At 40.7% G+C, this 22,615-nt stretch overlaps 1 protein-coding gene across 1 annotated transcript in view; it reads right to left on the bottom strand.

The window, feature by feature from the left end:
- LOC118335167 (low-density lipoprotein receptor-related protein 8-like) overlaps positions 1-22,615 on the bottom strand; it is a gene marked incomplete in the record, with an annotated part of 71,387 nt that overhangs the window by 42,583 nt on the left and 6,189 nt on the right. The window contains 1 exon segment of the mRNA XM_035671376.1: positions 2,172-2,294. Coding sequence (XP_035527269.1) covers positions 2,172-2,294 — 123 coding nt within the window.

Raw genomic sequence — 22,615 nt, 5'->3', positions numbered from 1 at the left:
CTTTTTCTTGATTCATTTCCCGCTCCGCTTGACGCATTTTAATTCCTTCCCACAATAACTTTAAAAAAGGGGTTTAGAGATTAAAGCATAACAATGGTGGGTAGGACCAAAATATCTGTTTCAAACCGGTTACACAATATTAACATTATTCACCAACCTCTGCTATCCTATCTAAACACTCCTGACAAGACATCATCATTTAAACCATTCTTGGAAAGTCCTAGTGCTATAAGTTATAAACAGTTACTGCATTTGAATATTTGTATTGGGTAAAATGTATTCTGCAAAGAGTTTAACACTCAACTAATCTGTTCATCTGTTTGGGTGCAGTTTGATCAGATTTGATTGACAGTGACCAGACAACCCACCCACTGTCCTCAGATTCAAATGTTTACTGAACTGTGATTGTTGCACGAGAGTATGTGACATTATCTTTTTCAAACAGAGCACTGCACAAACCAGTGAGAAGAGCACAGAAAAAAAGAACAAGAAAAAGCTCTTATAACCAAAACTGATCCAGATTTGGTGGAGGAATTGTTCATTCATGTCGGACTCCATCAATCATATGAGATGCTGATGTTTTCAGGCGTGTGTTAGCAAAGTGAATTTAAGATTTTTGGGGGTGAGAAATGAACTGTTTAGATTTAAAATATCTTGTGAAGTAAACTTACTTATCTTAGCAAGCACTTTGGTAGGTTACTGGTGGTACAGATGTGTCAAAGGCATTTTAAACATGAGATATAATTGATTTTAAAAGATAGAAATATTTGTTGCTGCCACACACAACTGGGCAGTTAACTGCCTCTGTGTACGTTAGGCTCCTTATATGTAATCTTAACACACTGAAAAATAAATAGAGGCAGTGTGGTGTTTGATATCAGATATTATTGTAAAAGTATTTCAGTGAGGATTTGCCCGATAAAGACCTGGTTCAGTGTAACACATTTCTGGCACTATATTGCAGTCTCTGCTTTCCCTGAGACATCATTATTTATCAGTGCAGTACGTTCAGCTCCGTCTGATATCTGTAACCCCAAGAGAGAAGAAAGCAGCCATGGGAGAAAAAGAAATTAGCATTTAAAAAAGAAAGAAAACAATTAATAACTGGTTCAAGCCTCCCACTCTTGAGCCCATGCTTGGCTGTGGAGACATCAACTCACCTAACCCCCATCAGGGCCTGTGTGTGGGTGCGCTACGCTGGCACAGGCTAAGAGTGAGCCAGCCAGAGATCCTCGGCTCTAACAGCTTGGCAGAGAGGTAATCGAGGCCTTTCTATGCACTCGCCATCAGACAGCATTGAGTATTGAAGTGTGTGGGCGAGCGGAGGCAGGCGAGGCGGCTGAGCGGCCGCCGGAGCCGAGATAACAAGGGAAATTAGCAACCTGAATGCAGGTTCTCGGAGAGTCAAATTAAATCGTGCCTTAGACGATTGAGATGAAGACACGACAACATATTGAACCAGCAACGGCTTCTTTTTTTATCTTAAAAAACGTGACCGACAGTAACAGTAGATCCAACTGTGCCTTTTAGATGCTTCAGTTGAAATCAAAAGCAACACAGACGACAATTCAGAAAAATCTTAAAGGGAAATTCCAGTTTCATACAAGCCAAGTTTTTCTTTTTGTAGTTTTGTCCATGACTTCTATCTATAATAACATTAAGTAAGGTAAGGTTTCAGTCAAATGTTTCTGATAGAAAAATTAAAAGGCAGCTGTATAATTAATATCCAAACTGCCTCCAAATAAAATGGTTTAGATCTTTTCTGCCTGTGATATCTTAAAACCTTCGCCTGAGGCTGCATGTTTCCCTCGTCAGAATGTTTAATTTTAACACTTTTTTGAGGCCTGAAAAAGCAGAGATAATCCTGAAAAAGCAAACATCATTTCATGTAGCAGAATTTTAATTTTTCCCTTTTCTTATCCCAGTAATCATCTCACAACCCTTTTGATCAGTCTTGCAGCGTCTTGTAGGGTGCACCTCAGGTTGGGAAACCACTGGTTTGGAGAATGTATCTAAAATGTCAGCTTGTTTACAACCTGTCTGATTGTCTGATAATTTGTGTTTCTTGCCCCAACAGACATGATTATAAAAAATAACACCCATAACTTGAAACAAACTGGGAATATTCTGAAAGATGTCCTTGATGCCAGCAGCTGCATGTTTTCACTTACTGCATGTCTCCTCTGCCTCATCAGAGCCATCGGGACACTCTGGTTCCCCGTCGCATCGCCAACGTCCCGGGACACACTGGCCGTTTAAGCAGGCGAACTCTGCGGGGGCGCACGTCTTCCTGGCTGCTCAGAGAGAGAAAGAGAGAAACAAAGACAAAATAACAGTGAGAATTGGAAGTGTGAGGACAGTTGGACAGGGGGAGAGCATGGTCAGTCTGCAGCAGGGCTTAATCTCTGTCATGAAACTGGTCACATTATCTGAATCCCAGCAATCATTCCTCTCATCAGAGAAGATCAGGCTCATCATCGCTCACATTATTCCAAAGCAGCCCTCTCCATCGCTCTCTCCCCTGATATCCTTCGCTAATTATCTTCACTTCCCTATTTTCTTGACACTTATTCATTGTGCTGTCTCCCCCTCCCCTCCCTCCATCTGCTGGTCTCTAAAAGTCTAATCTCTCCTTCAGGTTTCCCATCACCGAGCAGTGAAATGGATGCTGATTGCTAAACACTGCAAGCTCGGCAAGGTTAAACCTTTTACCTTAAAAGTGTTTACCACAGAGCTACATTCCAGCACGGCCACAGGCTGATAAACATGTCAAGCGTGCTGAGTATTTGAGATCAAAAACCTGTCAGAAAAGGCCTGTTTAAGCATTTAAGAGCAAACCGAGAGTGATCTCGGAAACTTTTACGGAATAGCCCAGAGCTTACCACGGTTGCTAACCCGCTGTGTTCAAAGAGAAACATGTGCTTCACACACGAAAAACACATTGTCCACCTGTAGCAACTGGTCTGCAAGCTCGGCCAGACAGCCAGAAGCAGACAGAGGTCAGAGCCATTCAATTTCCTCAGCCTGCTACTCCAGGAGGACCTGTGGTACAGTCTAATAAATCACTGGCTAAAAGGCCCTCAGCTGAGCTCTCTGGTGTTGTTACACAGCCGCAACTGTTCCTAAGCTGGCCCGATCTTGGCTCTGATGCTTCAAATTAGATAGAGCGTTTAGAGATGTGCAGGGAGCTTAAGCTTAGCTGAGGGGCTGCGAGGAAAGAGAAGCAGGCAGTGATTTTTCAGGAGTCTTTCTTTGCTGCGCTCACACTAATCTAACTCTGCTCTCACTTCTCCAACTCCTGCTATTTCTTGACCTTGGTATAAAAAGGGCAAAAAAGTGTAAGCATGAGTGGTATTAGGTGGAACATAGTGGAGGAGTTATACTTCATCTTTAGTTAGGTAGTTAGTGACAACATAGAGTAAAGACAGAACTTTAAATGTATACCTCCCCCTGAGCATGTTTAACTCATTCCTTATAAACTGCTGTCACGGTGGAATAGATTAAAAACGATCTAATGATAGAAGAGCAGGAAGAAAGAGTTTCCTGTGACAGACAACATCCCTTTATGTTTGATGACACTGACATGAACACTCAGTTCCTGTCAGGTTGTCAGCGTGCTTGTTAAATATCCTCAGAAACTCCTACACCTTTCCGACGTCACGGCATTACTGGCCAGCACTGTGGAGGTGAGAAAGAAGCATTAAACTTCTCTCTCTAGCTCTCTTTTTACACAACTATTTCTGTCCCTTTCATTTGAATAACCAAGGTTAACGCTATGAATGTCTACCAGGAGAGACTACTGCGCCGCTATCCCCATATTTAAACGATTATTGCGTTTTTCCCCTCTCTATGATGACCGGCTCTTCACCCTACCTTCCAGTTTGGCCATTTGAAACAATTATAAACACTTCGACGCATCGTATGAACGTCATGAGTCTTACTTTGACTAAAAAAGGGCACATGGTTTCAAGCAGCATTCCCTTAAGACAGGCATTTCTGCTGGCCCCACTAGTCACAGCAGGGTTTCCAGAGACTTTTGTTAATGCAGTTATTATTTATGACCATATTTCTGTGTGATCCAGCTATAAATTATTCAAAAAACATGAAAGTACGACAGAACAAATCGATACATGACTGTGGGATTATTAAAGAGGTAACAGATGCACGTTGTGTCATATGTTAGCTAGTTACATGATAGCATATATTTTTGAAAAGTGAGCGGGACTGTGGGGGACATGTCCAGCTATAGACCCCTTTTCTGTGTCACCCTTCTGTCTGGTTTTCTCTGGCTGTCTTTCAACACACATAAAATCCCACTGAAACCTAATTAGCACATTTACAGTATGGCTCACTTAAGCTTTATCTATGATGTGATTGTAAGTCTTGGTACTGCCGTCCAAAAGCTACAGTTCAGGATAGCCTGCCATCGAGAAGCACTCAGATTAGAGACTGCTTGTCTCTAATTCTAAATCTTGTTTAATTGCCCCATTCCCAATTATCTTCTGTGTCAGAGTGGCAAAGTCAAAGCGATAACGGCTCATCTTGGCTTGTTGACAGTATCAAAAGAAAATTATGAAATGTCTAATAGCGTCGCTCTAATAGGGACCTGTGTTTCAGTGGTAAATGTGTTTTCAGCCTGTAACCACAATCAGCACCCCCCGTTTCATTTCACTTCAAAAACGTCAATTAACATTCTTTCTCGCCTTTTCCGCAAGACGTAATGCATTGACCCCATTAAACTTCTGAGACAAACATTCCCTCTCCTGCCTTTGTTCCTCCACGTCTCTCTTTCTCTAAACCCCAAGCCTCTAAGTTTGGCGCCACAAAAAAAGAAACCAAACATATTTTTGACTGTTATTGTTCTTAGATCACATATGGCGTAGGTTTTCCGGAGTGCAGCTGAAGTGCCACTTCTGTCCTCATTAGAGAGCAGGAATGTGGGCCTTTGTTAAAGGTGAAGATGGATGATTATGGAGCAAAAGAGCATTGTGACATCCTTTTAACCAACACCTCCCTCAAGTGTATAAACTCATTAGTGGTATGCTCACATTATAAAAAAAACAAACTCTGGTGTTTCCTGAAACACACACGCATTCGCATAACGCATGCATATTTTTAAAACCTATTTATCACCAATGTAGGTAGGTGTGACGGTGGAAGAGAGCGAGAGACACACGCACACAGGGACCCTGAGGCATAACACCAGGTTTAAAGGAAACAGAATAATTAGATTCATAACATCCTACAAATCCTGGAAGATTCTGAAAATTCTTATTCAATTAATTAATCTGACTCCCATGAGAAGAGCAAAAAGAGAGCTGAGGGCAGAATTGAGAACCTTAGGAAAAACAGTTTGAGCTGCTTAAGACTTTATTTGACTGAACAACAAAGACCTTGAAAATCTCATGTTGATCCGGTACGTGGCCTCTGCAGGTCAGATGTGTCCACGACGTGCAGTTTCTCTGTGGGAGTCTGAGCTTCTTACCCAATCCAACTGAGCTTGCTACTCATTTCAGTGAAGGTCTACAGGGGCCATGGTTCACTTGGCAATAATTACCTAGGCCAGCTCATGCCATCTGCTTGGAATGACTTTCTGTTTTAATTAGAGGAGGTTTTAAAATGTTAGGCCCATGTGAGGGTGGGCTGAAGGGGAAAGTGATGGGAGAATAAGAAGAAGACAAGCCTTTAGATAGAATGTGGAGAAATAACAGAAGTGAGTAATAGCAGCAGAGATGGAGAGTGACATACATAGTAATAATGCTTTATGGAATCCTAATGGAAACTGTGAATCTGAATAAAAACAGGCAATATTACTGTAGATGGCAGGGATAGCACTTAGTGATCATTAATCCCTATGACGTGCACTGCAAGCATGTAAACCCACTCCCTCTCTCACACACATACACACACTGTGTCTACCTGTTTGACTATAAATGGTAGACTTTTACACAGAGAAACAGCTCCGGTGTATCTAAGATAAATCGAAGAAAAAACAAAAACAATAGCAATTCAGTGTTGCGTGAGTCACCTATGTGAGCATTACAAATGGGATGTGACACAGACAGAATGAGGGCCCTGCACAGGGGAGTTCACCCAGCCATGTTATGTCTCCTGGAGGAGGTACAGTGGGAAGGAGCTCCACGCTCCGACAACCCCACCTGGAGCCTTCTCCTCTGGGGCCGATGTTGTCAACATTTCACTGCTTCTAATCCTTTTCATCTTTCTTAAACGCAATTCATGTGGATGTGCATGGTAGACCAATATACAGTATGGGTTTGCCATTACATTAGTGTTGAGCTTTATATGATAATCAGATATGGGGTCTGTTTGTTCACTGATGTAGGATTTCTCTCAGCAGCTTAAGGGGAGTGGGAAAACTATAATGAAATCTGCTGTATCTTGCTTTCAGGAGTTTTTTAAATTAGCTTTTAACATTTTTGACAGTCCGCCACTTTGACCAGGAAGTGTTTTCCCCCCTATTTTAAATTTTTCTTTAAATGATATCCTCAATATGTAACAATCAGATTTACAGTTTACAGTTTATGTAATGGCCACCAGTTTTAATTAGTTCAGCTGAGAATTCATGGTCAATTTTGCATTGTGGACAGCTTAAAACAAAACATGGCACCAAGGTTGCTGAATTAATTTAAAGTGAATCCAAAAGTAAATTGGTTTAGACTACAGATTGTACCATCAGTTTTCTCCACCTTACTAACGTTGAGTTTATGCTAATCAGCATGCTAAACTGAGATAGTTAACATAATAAACATTATACCTGCTAACCACCCGCCTGGTAGCATGCTGACATTAGCATTTAGCCTAAAGCACTGCTTACAATGCTTTAAACATACTCTAGTTATGTTAAAATCATGGTTCATCGTCATGATTTTCAGTATGACATAATAGGCTATAAATTGAGAGTGTTTTTTGCCTCAAAATAATCAAAGGTATTAAATATTGGTACAAAATACCAACTACAGGAAGCTTTAAAAATTCAACTTGGTGAAACCTTAGAGTGAATATGTGTGGATGTAAGGGTGCTGGATATAATTCGTAATACATTCTGTCAAAAACTGAGCTCACTTGAGTGATGTTCAAGAGCAGAGAAGCAGACAGCTTTCAGTCATCTGACATTCACACACACACACACACACACACACTCCCTAACCCCTTGAAGAAACTTTTTTTTTATCATGAAGGATATTAATGACAGCTCTTTCCATTTGGAGGCCACGAGAAGCTTAATAGGTAATGCAGTGATAAGCGCATTCTCCTGGGCATCAGAAGACAAATGGCCTCATTAGCTCAGAGTGAAGTAGGGGAGTGTTGTCGAAGCAGGAAACATAATGTATCCTGTTGGCTTAAACTGTCATGCAAATGACTAAACCTTCCAAAATTAATGGGATATCATGGTAGCATACAAAATACAGCATGGAATCAACAAGACTTGGGGCACGCTGTTCTTGAAATTGCTTCCTGAAGGATCATAGAATTTAATTAGTCTAATTTTAGTGTTGAGGTTTGCTAGAGGTGCCAGATGCTCAGGCAGAAAGTTTCTAATATACCCTCAGTAAAAGCTCAACATCACTGACAAATCTCTCTCTTTCAAAAAGTGTCCTTAGAGTGTGTAAGTAATTTCTCCTGTTGATTCCAGTCAGTATGTCCGTCAATAGAGGAAGTCACTACGTATTGTCTCCCGTCAGTCGGGCCTGTGTGGAGAGCAGTGAGCCACTGGGACCAACAGGAAGACAAAAAGCCAAATAGGGCTGAGCTCTAACTCACTGCTGGTTGATGGAGTATTGATCTAGCAACACAGAGCCACATCTACAGATTAAATCTCTCTCTTGCTGTACCATTTTGCCCTTTAGGACAAATTGAGCAAATCAAATGTTAAAGATAAAGTTGAAGGTATGGCATCAGATTGCTTACCCCCATATTGTAAACCCAATTTGGGCTGCAATGTAATTTTCTTTATACCATGGCCTTCTTATTTCTTTCTTATCCCAATTGAGGGTGGTGTGTGATTTAGGCTTATAAATAAAACGTACTTAATCTGCGTGCATTGTTTTATGCTATTTGTTCTGATGGTATGTCCTTTTAACCATTACAAATATACAGTCATATAAAACACATAGTACTGAACTCATTATACTCAAGTAGCAGCTATAAATCCTAAAACAACAACATACATTTTAAATTAAATTTGATAAGGAAGGGGAAGCAGAAGAAAAAATGACACAGTAGATGCAGAAAAAGAACTAAGACAATTTACACATAAAATCTGAAGATCAAGAGATACTGAACAAAAAAAAGAGGATATACATATAGACACATTGTATGGCCTCTTCTGGTAGGTTTAATACTATTGTCTGTTATACTGATACAAGGCAGCTTGTTGGTTTAGTAAAGTTGACAAAGACAGTGACAGCTCAACAGTGTATTGTCTTATATGTCTTGTCTTGATTTTATTACAGAGGCTATGTGACTTGTAAACTGTAGTGCTACAAATTAACAAATACACTTTTTCACATGTGACTTCATGATGTTCAACCCTGTTGACCAGTTGATTGGCCGCTGTCATTATGTTTTTGTTTTTAAATTTTTTTTTTAATCTTTATACTATCATATGTATTCTAAGATAGTTTTACAGTCTGCTGGTGTGAATAAACTGTTATGTCTGCAAATCTGTTTGAATCAAATTGCCCCTCGGTAAGTAATTCTGGTTTTCTGTCTCCTCCCCCGGCCACATTCCTGCTTCCACAAACCTAATCATTCCCAATCTCCTACTGTCAATCAAATGCCCTCTGACTTTTTCTCCTGTTCCAGTCACCTCACTCCCACATACAGCCACTCCCTCCTGTCCTGCAATAACCCTTTTCCCACCAGTTCCCAGTCCCACCTGCTCACCTGTTTCCACTTTCCTCATCAGCTCTGCAGATATTTAGCCAGCCCTTTCCCACTCACTCTGTGCCAGATCGTCCAAGTTGCTATGTTGGTTTCTTGTCGGGTGTTATTGTTTTCAGATTTCTACCTGAACCTTAACTTGAACTAGTGCTACTACTGCCAGCAAACCTATATATACACTTTTATTCTGGCAACAAATCCTTGAACTGTGACAGCCTAGCTATCTGCATTTTTCCCCATACACACAAGCTGTGACTGGTGGTATATCAAGGCCACTTGATATACCACCAGTCACAGCTTTATATTGTTGCTCCACCACAAGTCATTACTTTGTTTAATATGAATATAAGTTAATGAGCAAGCCTGGAATATTAAAAAAGTTATGCCTTATTGATGGCACAAAGCATGCTATCAGGTCTGCGTCACAATACATTCAAGATGCTAGCTGTAAGGGAGGCTACTTGGTGCTGTTCACTGCCCGCCCAGCATTTCTTCTGACCTTGTGTACCGATCAAAGACACATACGGTGCTAATTATAGCTCTCGGCCTGCTAAAAGACATATTTTCTCTCCCCCTGTCAGGTCACATTGGCACAAACAACCTCCTGACCAAGGAGGAGACTGGGCAGGCTCAGCTAGCAGAGCTCCTTAGCTCCTTCGAGGCAGCATGAGAATGATTTATACTGAAGACGGTTTGGTTCAGCTTGGCTGAACCCCAACAGATTCACCTCGCTGCCTGAAGTATGACAGAGCAACATCCGACAGAGGTACAGGTGGCTGTACACTGCCGCCTGTGAGAAAGCAACAGACAGCACTGAGCTACATCTGCATTCAGAACAAGTCTCGATTTACTGTTTTTAAGCTTCATCGCAATTGTTTTTAATTATGCTGATGTGACGGCCCACTTCCTTTTGTTCTGCATGTTCATATGGAGCATGCATGGGGGTGGACATGAACGCACACATCAGAGCACGTATCACAGAGCAGTGAAATCAAATGAACATATAGTGCTGATATAATTCATACATCAGTGTTTACAAGAAAAGCTTGCCACCGCTCCGACTGTTAGCAAACACACACACACATACGCATATATATATACACACACATATCCCTGCCCTTCACCGCATGATGCCAGCTCCATGTGTCTGACCTTCTGCTACTGTCTTTTTTCATGTGTTTGCTGAGAAGCAAAATTGGGTTGATATATAGCCATATGTCCACATTTTCATCCTACAGCCTGGCATCTTTACTGTAACACATTGTTCCTTTATACAAAGTACAGATCTGGCCAAAGCAACAGGGGACTGTAGTCAAACAAGCTGAACACTGTTTAAATTCAGTGTGGTCAAGGGTGAAAAGGAAATCTAAATGGCTGGTAAAATTTCAGGATTCTGGACAAGTAGCAAACATTGTTCCTGGGTGTGTTCAATCAAGTTACAGCAGACGACAGTGTAGTTCCAGCAGGTTTATAGGGACACTATTACATGTAAATGAGATAACTGAGGCATTGGGTTTTCTTTACATGTAGCACGTTATATAAATGAAGTTACAATCCTCCATAAAATGAATTTTTTTAATAGTATTTATGTTAGCAATAGCCATTTAGTGTACTTATATTCAGTAATTACCGCTCTATAAATTAGATATAGATTGTATATATTTTGTGTGAGTCCACCATTCCTGTGTGGGGTTCAAATTGACTTCACACGCACAAGGGATTCACAGGAAACAATGCATGTCTCTGCATCTGCTTTACAGTTTACTGTTCACTCTCATAACGCTGTATCAGAGATGTCTTTAATTACTGATAATGCAAACCAGACATTTCCTACAGTCGCTGCTTTACTAACTGGTGAAACATAGGGTGGCTTTCATTGTGATGCAGTCATGGGAAACACAACCCATCCGTCTCTGTGGCAGATCAGTTTTAAATATTGCAGGAAGTCATGGAAAAAGAACAACCAGACACTATGAGCTGTTAGATAAATGGCTGCAGGTAAAACGCTACACACCTCCATCTCCTCAGCAAGGTAACAACTCCAAGTTACACTTGCTGTTACCACCAGTAACCATGGGTGTCACCAAATCTGAACAATTCAAAGTGCTTGGACATGACTGAAGTTTGACACATTATAACTATAGCTTGCTATCGAATGATCAATTATGGACAAAGAATACATAGCCCAGGCATGACTATTTGCTCACTGTATTAAACTCAGCGGAGAAAGCAAGCAAACCCTGTTGACTGGGTCCAACATGAACTTTTTGGCTCATATACCAATGGCAGGAAAACTGAGCAAATTTACCAGCCAACAATATTTTTTACTAGCCATTAAACTACATCATGCATTATTTGACTAAAATAATTACCTCAAGTTTTGTGCTTTTCTGAACCTTTTGAGCTTCATAGGCAGGATGTTAGGGATGCTGCATCATTTAGACTCTACCTCTCGCAACTCCAACCTACATGGCTTTTTCCTTCTTCTTTCTCTTTGTCTTCATGTTCTATTTTTGGTGGCTGGGAATGTGTCACCACATATTACACAAACAGATGTTTCTTATGGCAAAAATACAGAGAAATTGTGTAAAATGGGCCAAATAGTACTATGCTGTTTTGATTTAATTTGTTGACGTCATGGTGGACACTGAGCTAGCTGGTACACATAAGAAAAACAGGGATGTAAACCTGCCTCTACACTACACTGTGATTCCAAATGATTTAGCGGCCATCTGTCCAGTGAGCCCAATATGTTTTTCCGCCAAACCTCAAATTTCCCCGCATTTGGTGCTTGGCGGGTGCTCATTTTGGACCTTGCCTGTGGAGCTCAATGATGTGTTTGGTTGATGATATAGAACCATTCTGGACATCTTGTAGGTCACTGTGACTCACGATAGGCTGCTGAATGAGAGGAATGCAGTCAGATAATGACCTGACCTACATTCATAACAATACTTGCACAAGATTAATTTCACTATAGTTGCCTGCTTATCATTTTTTCACTGAATAGCCACCATAGAGACATGAAATGTGACATGCATTAAGCTGCTATGTCTTCCATTTTTTTGCTATTGTGAACTGTCATTGCGTAGAATGGTATCCATATCAACAAGGAGGCATCAGGTTCATCAGCAAAGAACAAGGCTGCGAACATCTATTTCTATTTATACCATATCTATGAATATATAACATGAGATTGTAAGAACAGAGACAAGAGCAGACAGAGGAAGGTGATTCAGATAATATACAGCACATTTTAGACAGTACTGTACCTGCCTTACAGCTTACATAGGGTATTGCTAAAGTAGCATCAATGATGCAACCTTGCCGTAATGCCATCCAATCCAATGTGAACCATTTCTGCTGGAAAGTCTAACCTAGATTCAGCCAGGAATTTTACATCTCATTATGAAGTTAAAACAATTGTTGCACAAGTGGTTACACAGTTATATTTGGTGGTACAGGTTCTGCTCTCTGGGGTGTTCGCTGTATGAATTCCAGCAGCCTGTTAATGATTCAGTGGGGAGCACAATCAAACCTCAGGGGTGTCAAAACAGAGCCAAAGAGACACATATCACTGAGATATGGAAGACATAGCTTTAAGAGAAACGCCTCCAGAAACAGACGACAGGAACCACACAGGAGGAAGGGGTGATGGTGGAGGGAGTCAACAGCACAACCAGTCTGCAGCAGAGCATCAGTTATGAAAATATAGCATTTTGGCAGAAGAATCTAATTATGGTGGGCAGTGGCGGAAGCAGGCAAGGTTGTAACAGTGGGTGTTTGCAGGAACCAGCTCCGACTGCTGTTTTTTAATCCATGGCAAGGGTCAGACAGTGTGTACTTTTTCTGCAGTTTGGCCAAATCCTCCTTTTATCAGAAAATGAGCAGAAAAACAGGAAACTTCCTAATAAAACTAATCCTGCTAGACAGATGGAGAGGCCTCTTGGTGGTAAGATAAAATGCTGAAAGCTTCATTTTGATAAAAGCCTGATTCACACACAGAATCATAAGCTTCTGCAAAATGAATTAAGAGAATTTTAACTTGCACTTTGCACATAATGATATATTGTCAAATCAATAATAATAAAGTACTCATCTATAACTGGTAACCTTCCAACTAAAGTGCCATCCAAATGAGAGGGGACAGGCTGGTTGGTGCAGTCTGTCACCTGCCCCACTGTTTTTGGTAATAAAGTCTCCCTGGTCTAGAAAACAAGGAGACACACAATTTGAGGACGGGTCCCTTAGCCAAACAGCTGACACTTTCACCACTGCTCTTCCCTCTAGAGCCTCTCCTGCTTCAGTGGAAATGATTCCAAATCAACACAGCAGCCAGATGCTCCTTCTGCCTGGCCTCAAATGCCACAGTCTGCAGCCTCGAGTTCAAACCAAGATCCTGGTGAACGTTACTTACATATTCTGCTGAGGTTTCACCCTTTTACTTTGTGTTGTGCTGTGTGTTATTGAGTCCTGATGTCTTGTATTTCTCATCACATCGGTCTACCCAGACCCTTTTCCCCAGAGATGTATTGATCAGACTCTCAGTTTTTAACCTTTAATGATTCAGGGAAGCTCGACTGCACACACATAATCTGCCTCAGCAATGCTTTGCTTCACATCCAAACGGTTATCACCACCTTAAACCTACAGCTGTTCAACAAAAGTACCGTCATTTACATATATATCAGCTACTAACCCGCTCCAATGGCGCAGCTGGGGGATCAGAAGCTAGCTTAAGGATATAAAAGATATTTGGGAAGAGAGAAGAAGCTTTCCCCAAAGACCACATCTTTAACATCTAGAATATTGCTGTCCATATGTTTCATTAGTAGGCCTGAAGTTACAAAAGGAACCTGGAATAAAAGCTTTCAGCACAAAGATACAACTAACTTTACAATCTGACATGTCAGTTCACAGATTAGAAGCATAGAATTTTCAAAGCCTCAAAGAAGATCTTGGGAGAGAGTATCAGCGAGTTTACAGTAAAACACAGCGCGAGTTATCTGATTAATTAGGTGCACAAATGCACTCATATGAGCATTCAGTTCAAAAGATCGACTACAGAACATCTTGATGTCCTTTTGATTTGGGTTAACAAATAATATCTGAAGTGTGCCTACATTGCAGCATATACTCAAATTGTACTTTCATGAGTGCACACACATTAATCTTTCTATTCACTTTTATCCAACCTTACAGGATTGGAAAAAAGACACAAAATGGCCTTTAACCCTCTTTCACAGCAATTTGAGAACAAGTATGACTCAGAAATGAAAGTCTGTGCTGCTAAGCGATCAGATGAATGGGAATTAATGAGGAGAATCCCAAAGTGATTTCCCCCTTCACTTGGACTACCTTCTCTCCGTTCCAATGTAGCTGCACACAGGAGAAAGTCTTCTTAACAATTATTATCTATCCATCAAAAGTAATTATGACTCCAGGACCAAATGCCATCACTCACCATTGAGACACAACTGACACAATCCATTAAGTCTGCAACAATGAAAGAGCTGGTGGGTCTATCTTTTTAAGATGAGTTTGTGAAGGGAGCATTTACCTTATTTAAATTTAACCACTTCATCACATAGCTAACACACATAAAATACGACGAGGGTCTACAGCAATGCTAGCAGATCTGTGAGGCTGAACACAGCAGTTTGAGCTACATGCTACATGCTCATAATGCTAAATGTCATGGCAGTTCACTAAAAAACAAAAATGTCAACTTCATTGGTAGAGTTGAGGAAAAATCAGAGGATTCTCAAATGCCACTCCAAATTTTTAGTCAGGCCATCCAACCATCCCTAGAGGAAAACCACGAGTGTGGCTAAAAAGCCGAGGTGCAAATGAGACGTTTTCTAGCCAGGTGTTGAAAAGGTCTCAATACATTCAACTCTCTAAGATGCATACATACTTTTACCCCTCGCAAATGTTACTAGGTCAGTAAGCAGTCGACAGAAATAGCCACTGACAGTTTCTCTCCTGGGATAATAGCAGCTAAGGTGACACAAATTATCCGGCCTTCTCCTGTCATATATATAAAGTGACAGGAAGACAGCCTCTCCAGCAATTTTAACACATACAATCATGTAGAGGGTGTAACAAGCAGTTGTAGGGTTTATGCAACCACTGGACAGTCTGTATGGGAGAGGGCACGTGTGAGACCCCATGAAGATTAGCAAAGTCTGTTTGTGTTTATTTTTAATATTTTGGCTAGATGGCTACTCAAACTTGATTTACATGTAGCCAGATCTTATTTAAAATCTGCTTTCCCTTCACAAAACTGTTGCCCCTAGTGTTTCCCATAGCGCTGCCCAGCGGGGTTGGGGTTAGGTCTTAGGTTATGTTAAGGATAGGCATGGAAAAGATAATCTGGTTGGGGTCAGGGCTAAGGTTAGATTCAAGTCAAGGTAAGGGGAAACATAAATCAATGGCATAGTACTGGAAAGACCAGAACAAATGCAATCCAGATTGTAATATTGTAAACAGAAATACATAGGTGGCCAAAGAAATCACATGGATTTTACAAAAATATGAGACGTGTGTAAATGGGGCCAATGATCCATAACAAGTGCTATTTGCCCGTCTTAAAATATATAAATGAATCTATAAAAGTGTTGTGGGCAACCCTAAATATGTCACTGCATTCGTGTTTCTGAAAACAACACAGAAAATAAAATACTCCTAAAAAGTCTTCAGAGAGGTTAATATCCATTCCCACTCCTTTCGAGTAGTCTTCCATTATGCATCTTGAGTTTATAATAGGTCTGGATTTAAGAATAAATGCAATAAAGTGCCCTGCCACTCTAAGTCACAGGCAGCAAAATGCATTAGGAGAGCATTCTGTCGTCATTCCTGTATGGAAATGTGTTGCCACACTGGATTACAGTGTCCGTCTACTAACCAAGGGACTGTAATAAGAATTGGGAGATTAGCCTTTGCCTTTCAAAGAGAATGAGCCACATCTCTCTTTTTCCTGCATCTCTCCTCTCTTCTCCGTCTCTTTTAATGGCAAAGACCTGACTCCAATAACACGAAACACAGTGCCAACTGCAGACCTTTTTTTCCCCTAAAAAGTCCTTTGCTGGCCTGAAGACTAAGGCATTCAAATTGCTGTGACAAGGCACCAAGAGCGGGATTTTACATTTCCCACTGCAGACAAAAATTAGCATAACTGTAATACTGCCCGAGGTCAAATTTCTTGTTCTAGAAAATCTGCCCCTAGCAACAAGGCAGCGTAATTAAGACACAGTGAGATTGTAGTCCCAGCTGCTGTTTGCCTTTGAACATAACCCGACAGTTACATGCAAACACAACGCACACACACTCACAAGCCCGCTCACCCACTTCTGCACGTGTGCGAGTAGACCTTCTGTTTCTCCGTGTTTCAAGCTTCACACTTTGTCGGTTTTGTGGTTTTTCTTCATCTCTCCCACAAACACAAACAGCACACAGAAGTCAGACAGGAGGAACAAAGTCGCAGACAGCTATTGATGGACTCTGTGAGGGCTGACATCCTTTAGTGTGGGCCCACCAAGTTCCTGCTGTCCAATCAAAGAATCCGGCAGCCACCCACCACAGAAACAGATTACTCAGAGCGTGACTAAAGGCTTCCCTCTCACCACCAAAGCTGCTGAATGTTAGCAAAGTACCACAATGCAGCGACTGTACAGGGTGGGCACATCACATAGGATGTTGCTTGGGATACTCAGGGGATTGTGAATACACCTGGACGCCTTAAGGGTCAGAAGGGTATGTAAAGTCTGGATGTTTGCTACCAAGCACAGAAAATGGAGTTGTAAACACTCCATGTGAATTATTAATCAGTCGCATCCAACCACCACACATTCCTGTCAAAACACACAGGACTCTCACTTCCCTTTTGAAATGCAAGACTATACATCTGCCTGTGCTGAATATGAGTATGAACAAATACCCTGCATTTCCAAGTGAGTGTCTTTGTGAAAATGCTGAAGGTGACACAGCGACTTCGCTATTTACTGCAGTATCTCTCATGCATGTAAAGCTCAGATGGCTCCATTAAAAGCACGGTACATTTAGTACACATCAGAGACGTAGGATTGGGCATGAGGTTGGCCTCACTTAAACTAATAGGAGAGAAGTAAAGTGATTCATTAGCTGTTTTCATAAAATCTTACTTAAGCCTTAATGGGCTGAGGAATATTGCAGCAGCATCGACGTTCCTGAAGACCAAAATGTCACAACACAAAACTGATTTAACGCAGCACTGGGTAGACTGATCAAGCAATCCTCTTCACAGGCACTGACTCTAAAAGTTACAGGAGAGTGAGATGGCTTCGGCAGTATAACATTACCGGAGGTTTAAGATTTTGGAGACTCATTTACAAGCATTCATTTACACCACTTGGATTTGTTAGCACAGTTTCTGCATTTAAGCCATTTTTAAAAAGCCATTGGCATAAAATTAATACAAGCTTGCACATTAATGCACAGATCTGATATTTTTTTACAACGCGCTGTGTGAAATAAGTTGCAGCTTTCAGTTGCAACAGCAAGTTCCTGTTGCATGAGGCAATTTAATAAAGGCTTTTTTTCTGGGGCATTTTTCCTGCTATTTCTACCCTGTAATAACGTATGTGGTGTCTACATTGAAAGTAGGCCATGGCACTGTACTGTATGAAAAAGTGTGGTTCCTGCTGTGAGGATATAAACAAGTAACAGATCTTTGTGGACCGCCACAAGTGAAAAGCTACAGTAAAGTGGTGATTTTAGTGTATTAAGAGTCTTGATATCGAAAGAGGTAGAACAAGGGGATACAACAAAATCAAAACATGCATATAATGCAATCTGCTGCTAGTCCTGCAACCAATTATACGTTTTTTATTAAGTCGCTTAATCAATTGTTTTGCTCACGCTCTGTAGCTTGCTGTTGTACTTTTGGCTCAATTTCAAATACATTTGGTTTGACAACTATGACAATAAAGGAAGAATGATTCGCCACCATTTTGACTGATAGTTGAATACAGAAAAAGTACTGCACTGTAAGTAGAGCAGGAAAGCTGCACATATGCCAGGTGTTCCCAGCAGTCTGGCTGTCTGATAGGACAAGCAGATGTTCTGCAGTGCGTTGGAGCCTCTCATAAAGATGCTCTGCTTGTCTTCATTCAAACCTAACGGGTGCCATTGGTTACAATTTTGTAGTTTGGCTTTCATCTGTCTTGTTTACTTTGTGGTCTCGTTGCCATGGTTACTCTCTGTTCAGTTCTGTTCAGTACTACATGAAAACATCCCGATTAGGCAGCGCAAGATCCTCAACTTTGACCTTTCTGGAGGAGGGACTACAGGTGATTTTTAATGAGCTGTCCGTCTTATCCGCTGCCCATTATCTGATCTGCATCACAACAATAACACTGCAAAACAACCACTCTAAAATCAATGACACTGCAGCACTCTTCATCCCTGCTCCCACCCCCTCACCCCGCTCCACAACAACTCCCTCCTTGGCTCGCCTCTGTACTGCCTCCTCTTTCTCTCCTTCTATTTTTCTCCACTCTCCATCGCTCTTGTTCTTCTTTCTCTGGCCATCCCTGTCACAAGAGATTACATCATTTTCACAGTAGGTTCGCACAGCCCAAAAAACGCCCAACACTCTGTAGTGTGTGAGCGTGTGTGTGTATCGAGCTACTTCTAGCTCTAGTATCTTATAGTGTGAAGCGTGTGTGACTGTGTGTGCATACACATTTGTGTGTGCATCTGAGTGGCCGATGGCTATGCATTTAAAACATATCTATCTCTAGGCAGGGCTTAGCTGCTGAGCTTTGATCACAATATGCCTCCCCAAAGCACACGAGGTCAGGCGCAACACAGAGCATCTGCCGGGAAACATTTCCCACCACTCTGCTTTCTATCAGCATTATACTTCCTACCACTTTCAAGAAAACTTCTGTCGAAGTACTGGGCAACAACTGTGGCATTAAAACACACGGTCAGGATGAATCTGAAATTAGCATTAAATTCTTATATAGCCTGTGATTTCAATATAAGCTTTCTAAATTAAAACAGGTTTGGCTGACCTTTCCTGATATGAGATCTGCTTTTTCCTTCAAGGGACTGCAGACACCTATTAAAAGTTTCATATTACACTGTGATTAAAGTTACAAATGATGGGAAAACTAATTTCATTTCAAATTCAAAACCAAGTTCCAGCTACAGCATTTGGAAAATTGGGTTTTTGCACATTAATATTTATATCTAAATAATTTGATAATAACTAAGTAGGGTTTCAAACCTTTACAAAAGACTGATAATAACATTTCCATTCCCTGTGGAGCATACACAACCCGTTTTATATGTGCATTAACACATGTATGACTGAACATTTCAAAGAAAACAACAAAAGAAAACAGATTGTGGCTGCCGTTTTACAATCCAAATTTTAGAAGAGTGAAAGAAAAGAAAAAAACGCTTTGATGTAAAACAGGCCTGCAGAGGGAAAAAAGCTGCTCTGCAGAATCGCTCTGCACTCTGCACACAGCCACTAAATTGTGTCAGAGTCTGTTATGTTATATTCCACCAGCCATTAAATGTCACATCTTTCTGTGACAGATCTACACTGAGTGTAAAGGATCATGAGTCTGTGGTTTAGATATTTGACACATTTGATCAGCGGTTGCTCTTCCACTACTTAGAAAGCTGGTTTTGCAGGGACATCATTTGATTGTACCTCTCTGGCCAGAGTCAAGGTTCCTCACACTAAGGAGCCTGCTACTGAGTAAATTAGTCTAAAGCTGCTTCTTATTTGCTATCATTGCTCAGGTAATGTAGTGTTTGACACTTAAATACCAATTTAACATAGGTTAAATTCTGCATTTGTACAGAAACATAATCACAAATCATTCCTTGACAGGCAAGGGGAGCTAATTCAGCTTTACTCCTACAATGACTAACCCCCACATACTTGATGCAGCTGATGCTCCATAATAAACTGAGCCAATGGAAAAAAACTGAATGACAGATGAATGTAATGAGTATCCATCTACATGTACAATATTTATTCACAATCACACAGGAATGGGAAGCATTGTGAAATGATTTCATTGGGTTTTCCATAAAATTATACAGAGATCTGTCCTGTTTGGTCAAAATGTTTACTGCCATATTTACCACACTATTATCTCTTATTGACACAGTATGTTAATTATATTTACTGTTAAAAATCACGTTAAAAAAATGTATCATCCCACAAAATCCACTGAATTTATTACTCAAACTCATATGTCTTCTCATTTTACAAGAAAAAAAGCCAAATATTTGCTGTTTTATATAACTAAGTGCATTTCCATCCACTCATATGCATATTTTCAATTTCAATTTCAAATACAAACACCGGAAATTAAAAAAAAACAATCTCAGTTGAGAAGGAAAAGTGTGATGGAAACAGGCTTTATGAATTAATCATAAACAGTGACATTATTTATCACTCAAGCTTCAGCTTCACTGAACAGACAAACATTTGGTCGAGGAGACAGTAGTTCCTCAAAGTAACACATGAAACAAACATAAGTGTCATATTTCCATCATGTTCTCTACATTAGTTTTAGAATTGCGCATTCGTGCGCATTTTTAGACTGTTGGCTGGACAAAGCGAAATATTTGAAGACCTGACTTATTTACAGACTAAATGATTAATCAGTCACTCAAGAAAATAATCAGCATCGATTAATTAATCACGAACATAGCCAACCGTTGCAGTTTATATTGAAGAATGAAAATATTGAATTATTGAACCTCCCAGAACCAACTAACTGCATAACTGATCACTGTTCTGTTCCTTTACACCTTTATGGCCCTTTAAAAGAAATGCATTGGCCACAGTCCATTCCCAGTCAGGCACAATGGGTCTGATGGGTGCGCTGATGGTGGAGACATGGAGGCAGGTGGATGATTTAAAGGCAGTGACGGCCTGCATGCAAAGCTTTCATTTCGATGGTGGCGATGTAATGAGTCACTGTGTAGCTGGACAAGAGGAAGCCTTTGTTGCTACTTCTGTGAGTGGAGGTGACACTCATAATTCATCCGGCTACACTGAATCATCAATAAAAAGAAAGAGACTGAGGGCTTTGGTTTTCTGTGTCACAGTCATTTGCTCATCATTTCAAGTCACTAGCGCGATGCTCTCTGTTACCCTGGCTTGACTTCAGAGTGGCATAATGTCCTCTGTAGGTCTGTGATGAGTGTGTGTACTCATCCACAAACAGATAAATCAAAATAAAGTGAGACTCACAGCCACACTCAGCCAATCCCAATATCCCCGCAGCTGTCAGTAAAGATTCACGAGCATGCCTGTTGAGTCACATGAAGTGGCATTTTTCTCAAAAATGAGTCACAAGTTGCACGGGGCCACCGTTCTTGCAATGTGTGCCAACATCCTCCCTTGTGGGTCTGTTTTTTTCTGACAGTGATTCTGAATGAAAGGCACTGTCTGCCTGGGTGCCTGTTGCCTCAGGAGGCCTGGGTTCACGGAGCAGGCAGCCTCTCTTAAACATCCAGCATGTGTCTTGTCGATTTTCAAGCTAACCTGGGTTCATTTTACTGCCACTACAAAGAACTACTTTAACTGTAACATTTTCATGTAAAGTGATTGGTCTGATTTCAAAACTAGCTCAGCTCTTAACGTTTAAAAAAAATAAAAACATTTCACCAGTTGCACACACAGTCCTCATTTTTACAATTGCTGTCAGTTGTTTAAATACATTTAAATACTTGATGTCTGCAACCCTCCAGCTTGACTTGATTTACGATAGTGTTTTAAGCACCTCGCTGTGCTGTTGAGGGAACACATTTTGCATTGATAATTGACAATTGGGAAGCTCTAAATATGAAAGAAAGGAAAATAAAAGGGACATATGAGTCATCCACTTACTCATGTGACACAATTTCTTGCATTTCATGACAGCTTTTAAACAACACAATTGAAATTAGGGCACAATGAAGTCTTTGTTGACTTAAAAACAGTTTAAGGCTAGAATCCAGTGTTAAAACCACATTATTCGGTTTATAAACCAGTGTTGCATAGACTACCGTTTATGTTGTTGTTTTAATACCAGGGCAGTATTTCAACGATTCAAAAAAACTGAAACAGCATTTTTCATGAGGCAAAGACACACTGCTAAGAGTGTCCCCAGAGAAATATCTGCTTTTTATCCTTTGAAATGAAGAGAGATTTCTGGGAGGTGTAATGTTTAAAATGATGCAAACAAATGCTTTCATTTAGGTGTTGAGCACTCAAAAAATGTGGAAATGGTGGATAAATACATGAGTGAGGGCAAGTGGTTGTGTTTTATACCCCCACATTAATCCCCCCTCTCTCCCTCTCTCTCTCTCAGCATCTTTGCTTAGCGACACACACTAATCTGAGATAATAGCTCAATTGCAGACTTCTTAATGATCACTTTGGGCAAGCTGGCTTTGAGACACGCACACACAGGGCAGTAGGCCAGTAGGGCCAGCGACCAAGCAAACAAACACAGTTGTACACACACACACACACACATCATGTGGATGAAGGACTAGACATAGGCTGTATCAGAGCAAAGGCCTTTGAGAGTTTTAGACACTGGATGCAAACAAATGCACTAAGTGCATCCTGGGAGAAAATGTCTGGTCACAGTCTAATGGTCAGACTGGAAGCTGATTTAAAACCTTATTAAAGGGACACTTCACCCAT

Source organism: Morone saxatilis, unplaced genomic scaffold (genome assembly GCF_004916995.1).
Source record: "Morone saxatilis isolate NCDOM2014 unplaced genomic scaffold, NCSU_SB_2.0 Contig23, whole genome shotgun sequence".
NCBI lineage: Eukaryota > Metazoa > Chordata > Actinopteri > Moronidae > Morone > Morone saxatilis.
Note: the sequence above shows the minus strand (reverse complement) of the source record. Positions and strands in the feature narration are given on the sequence as shown.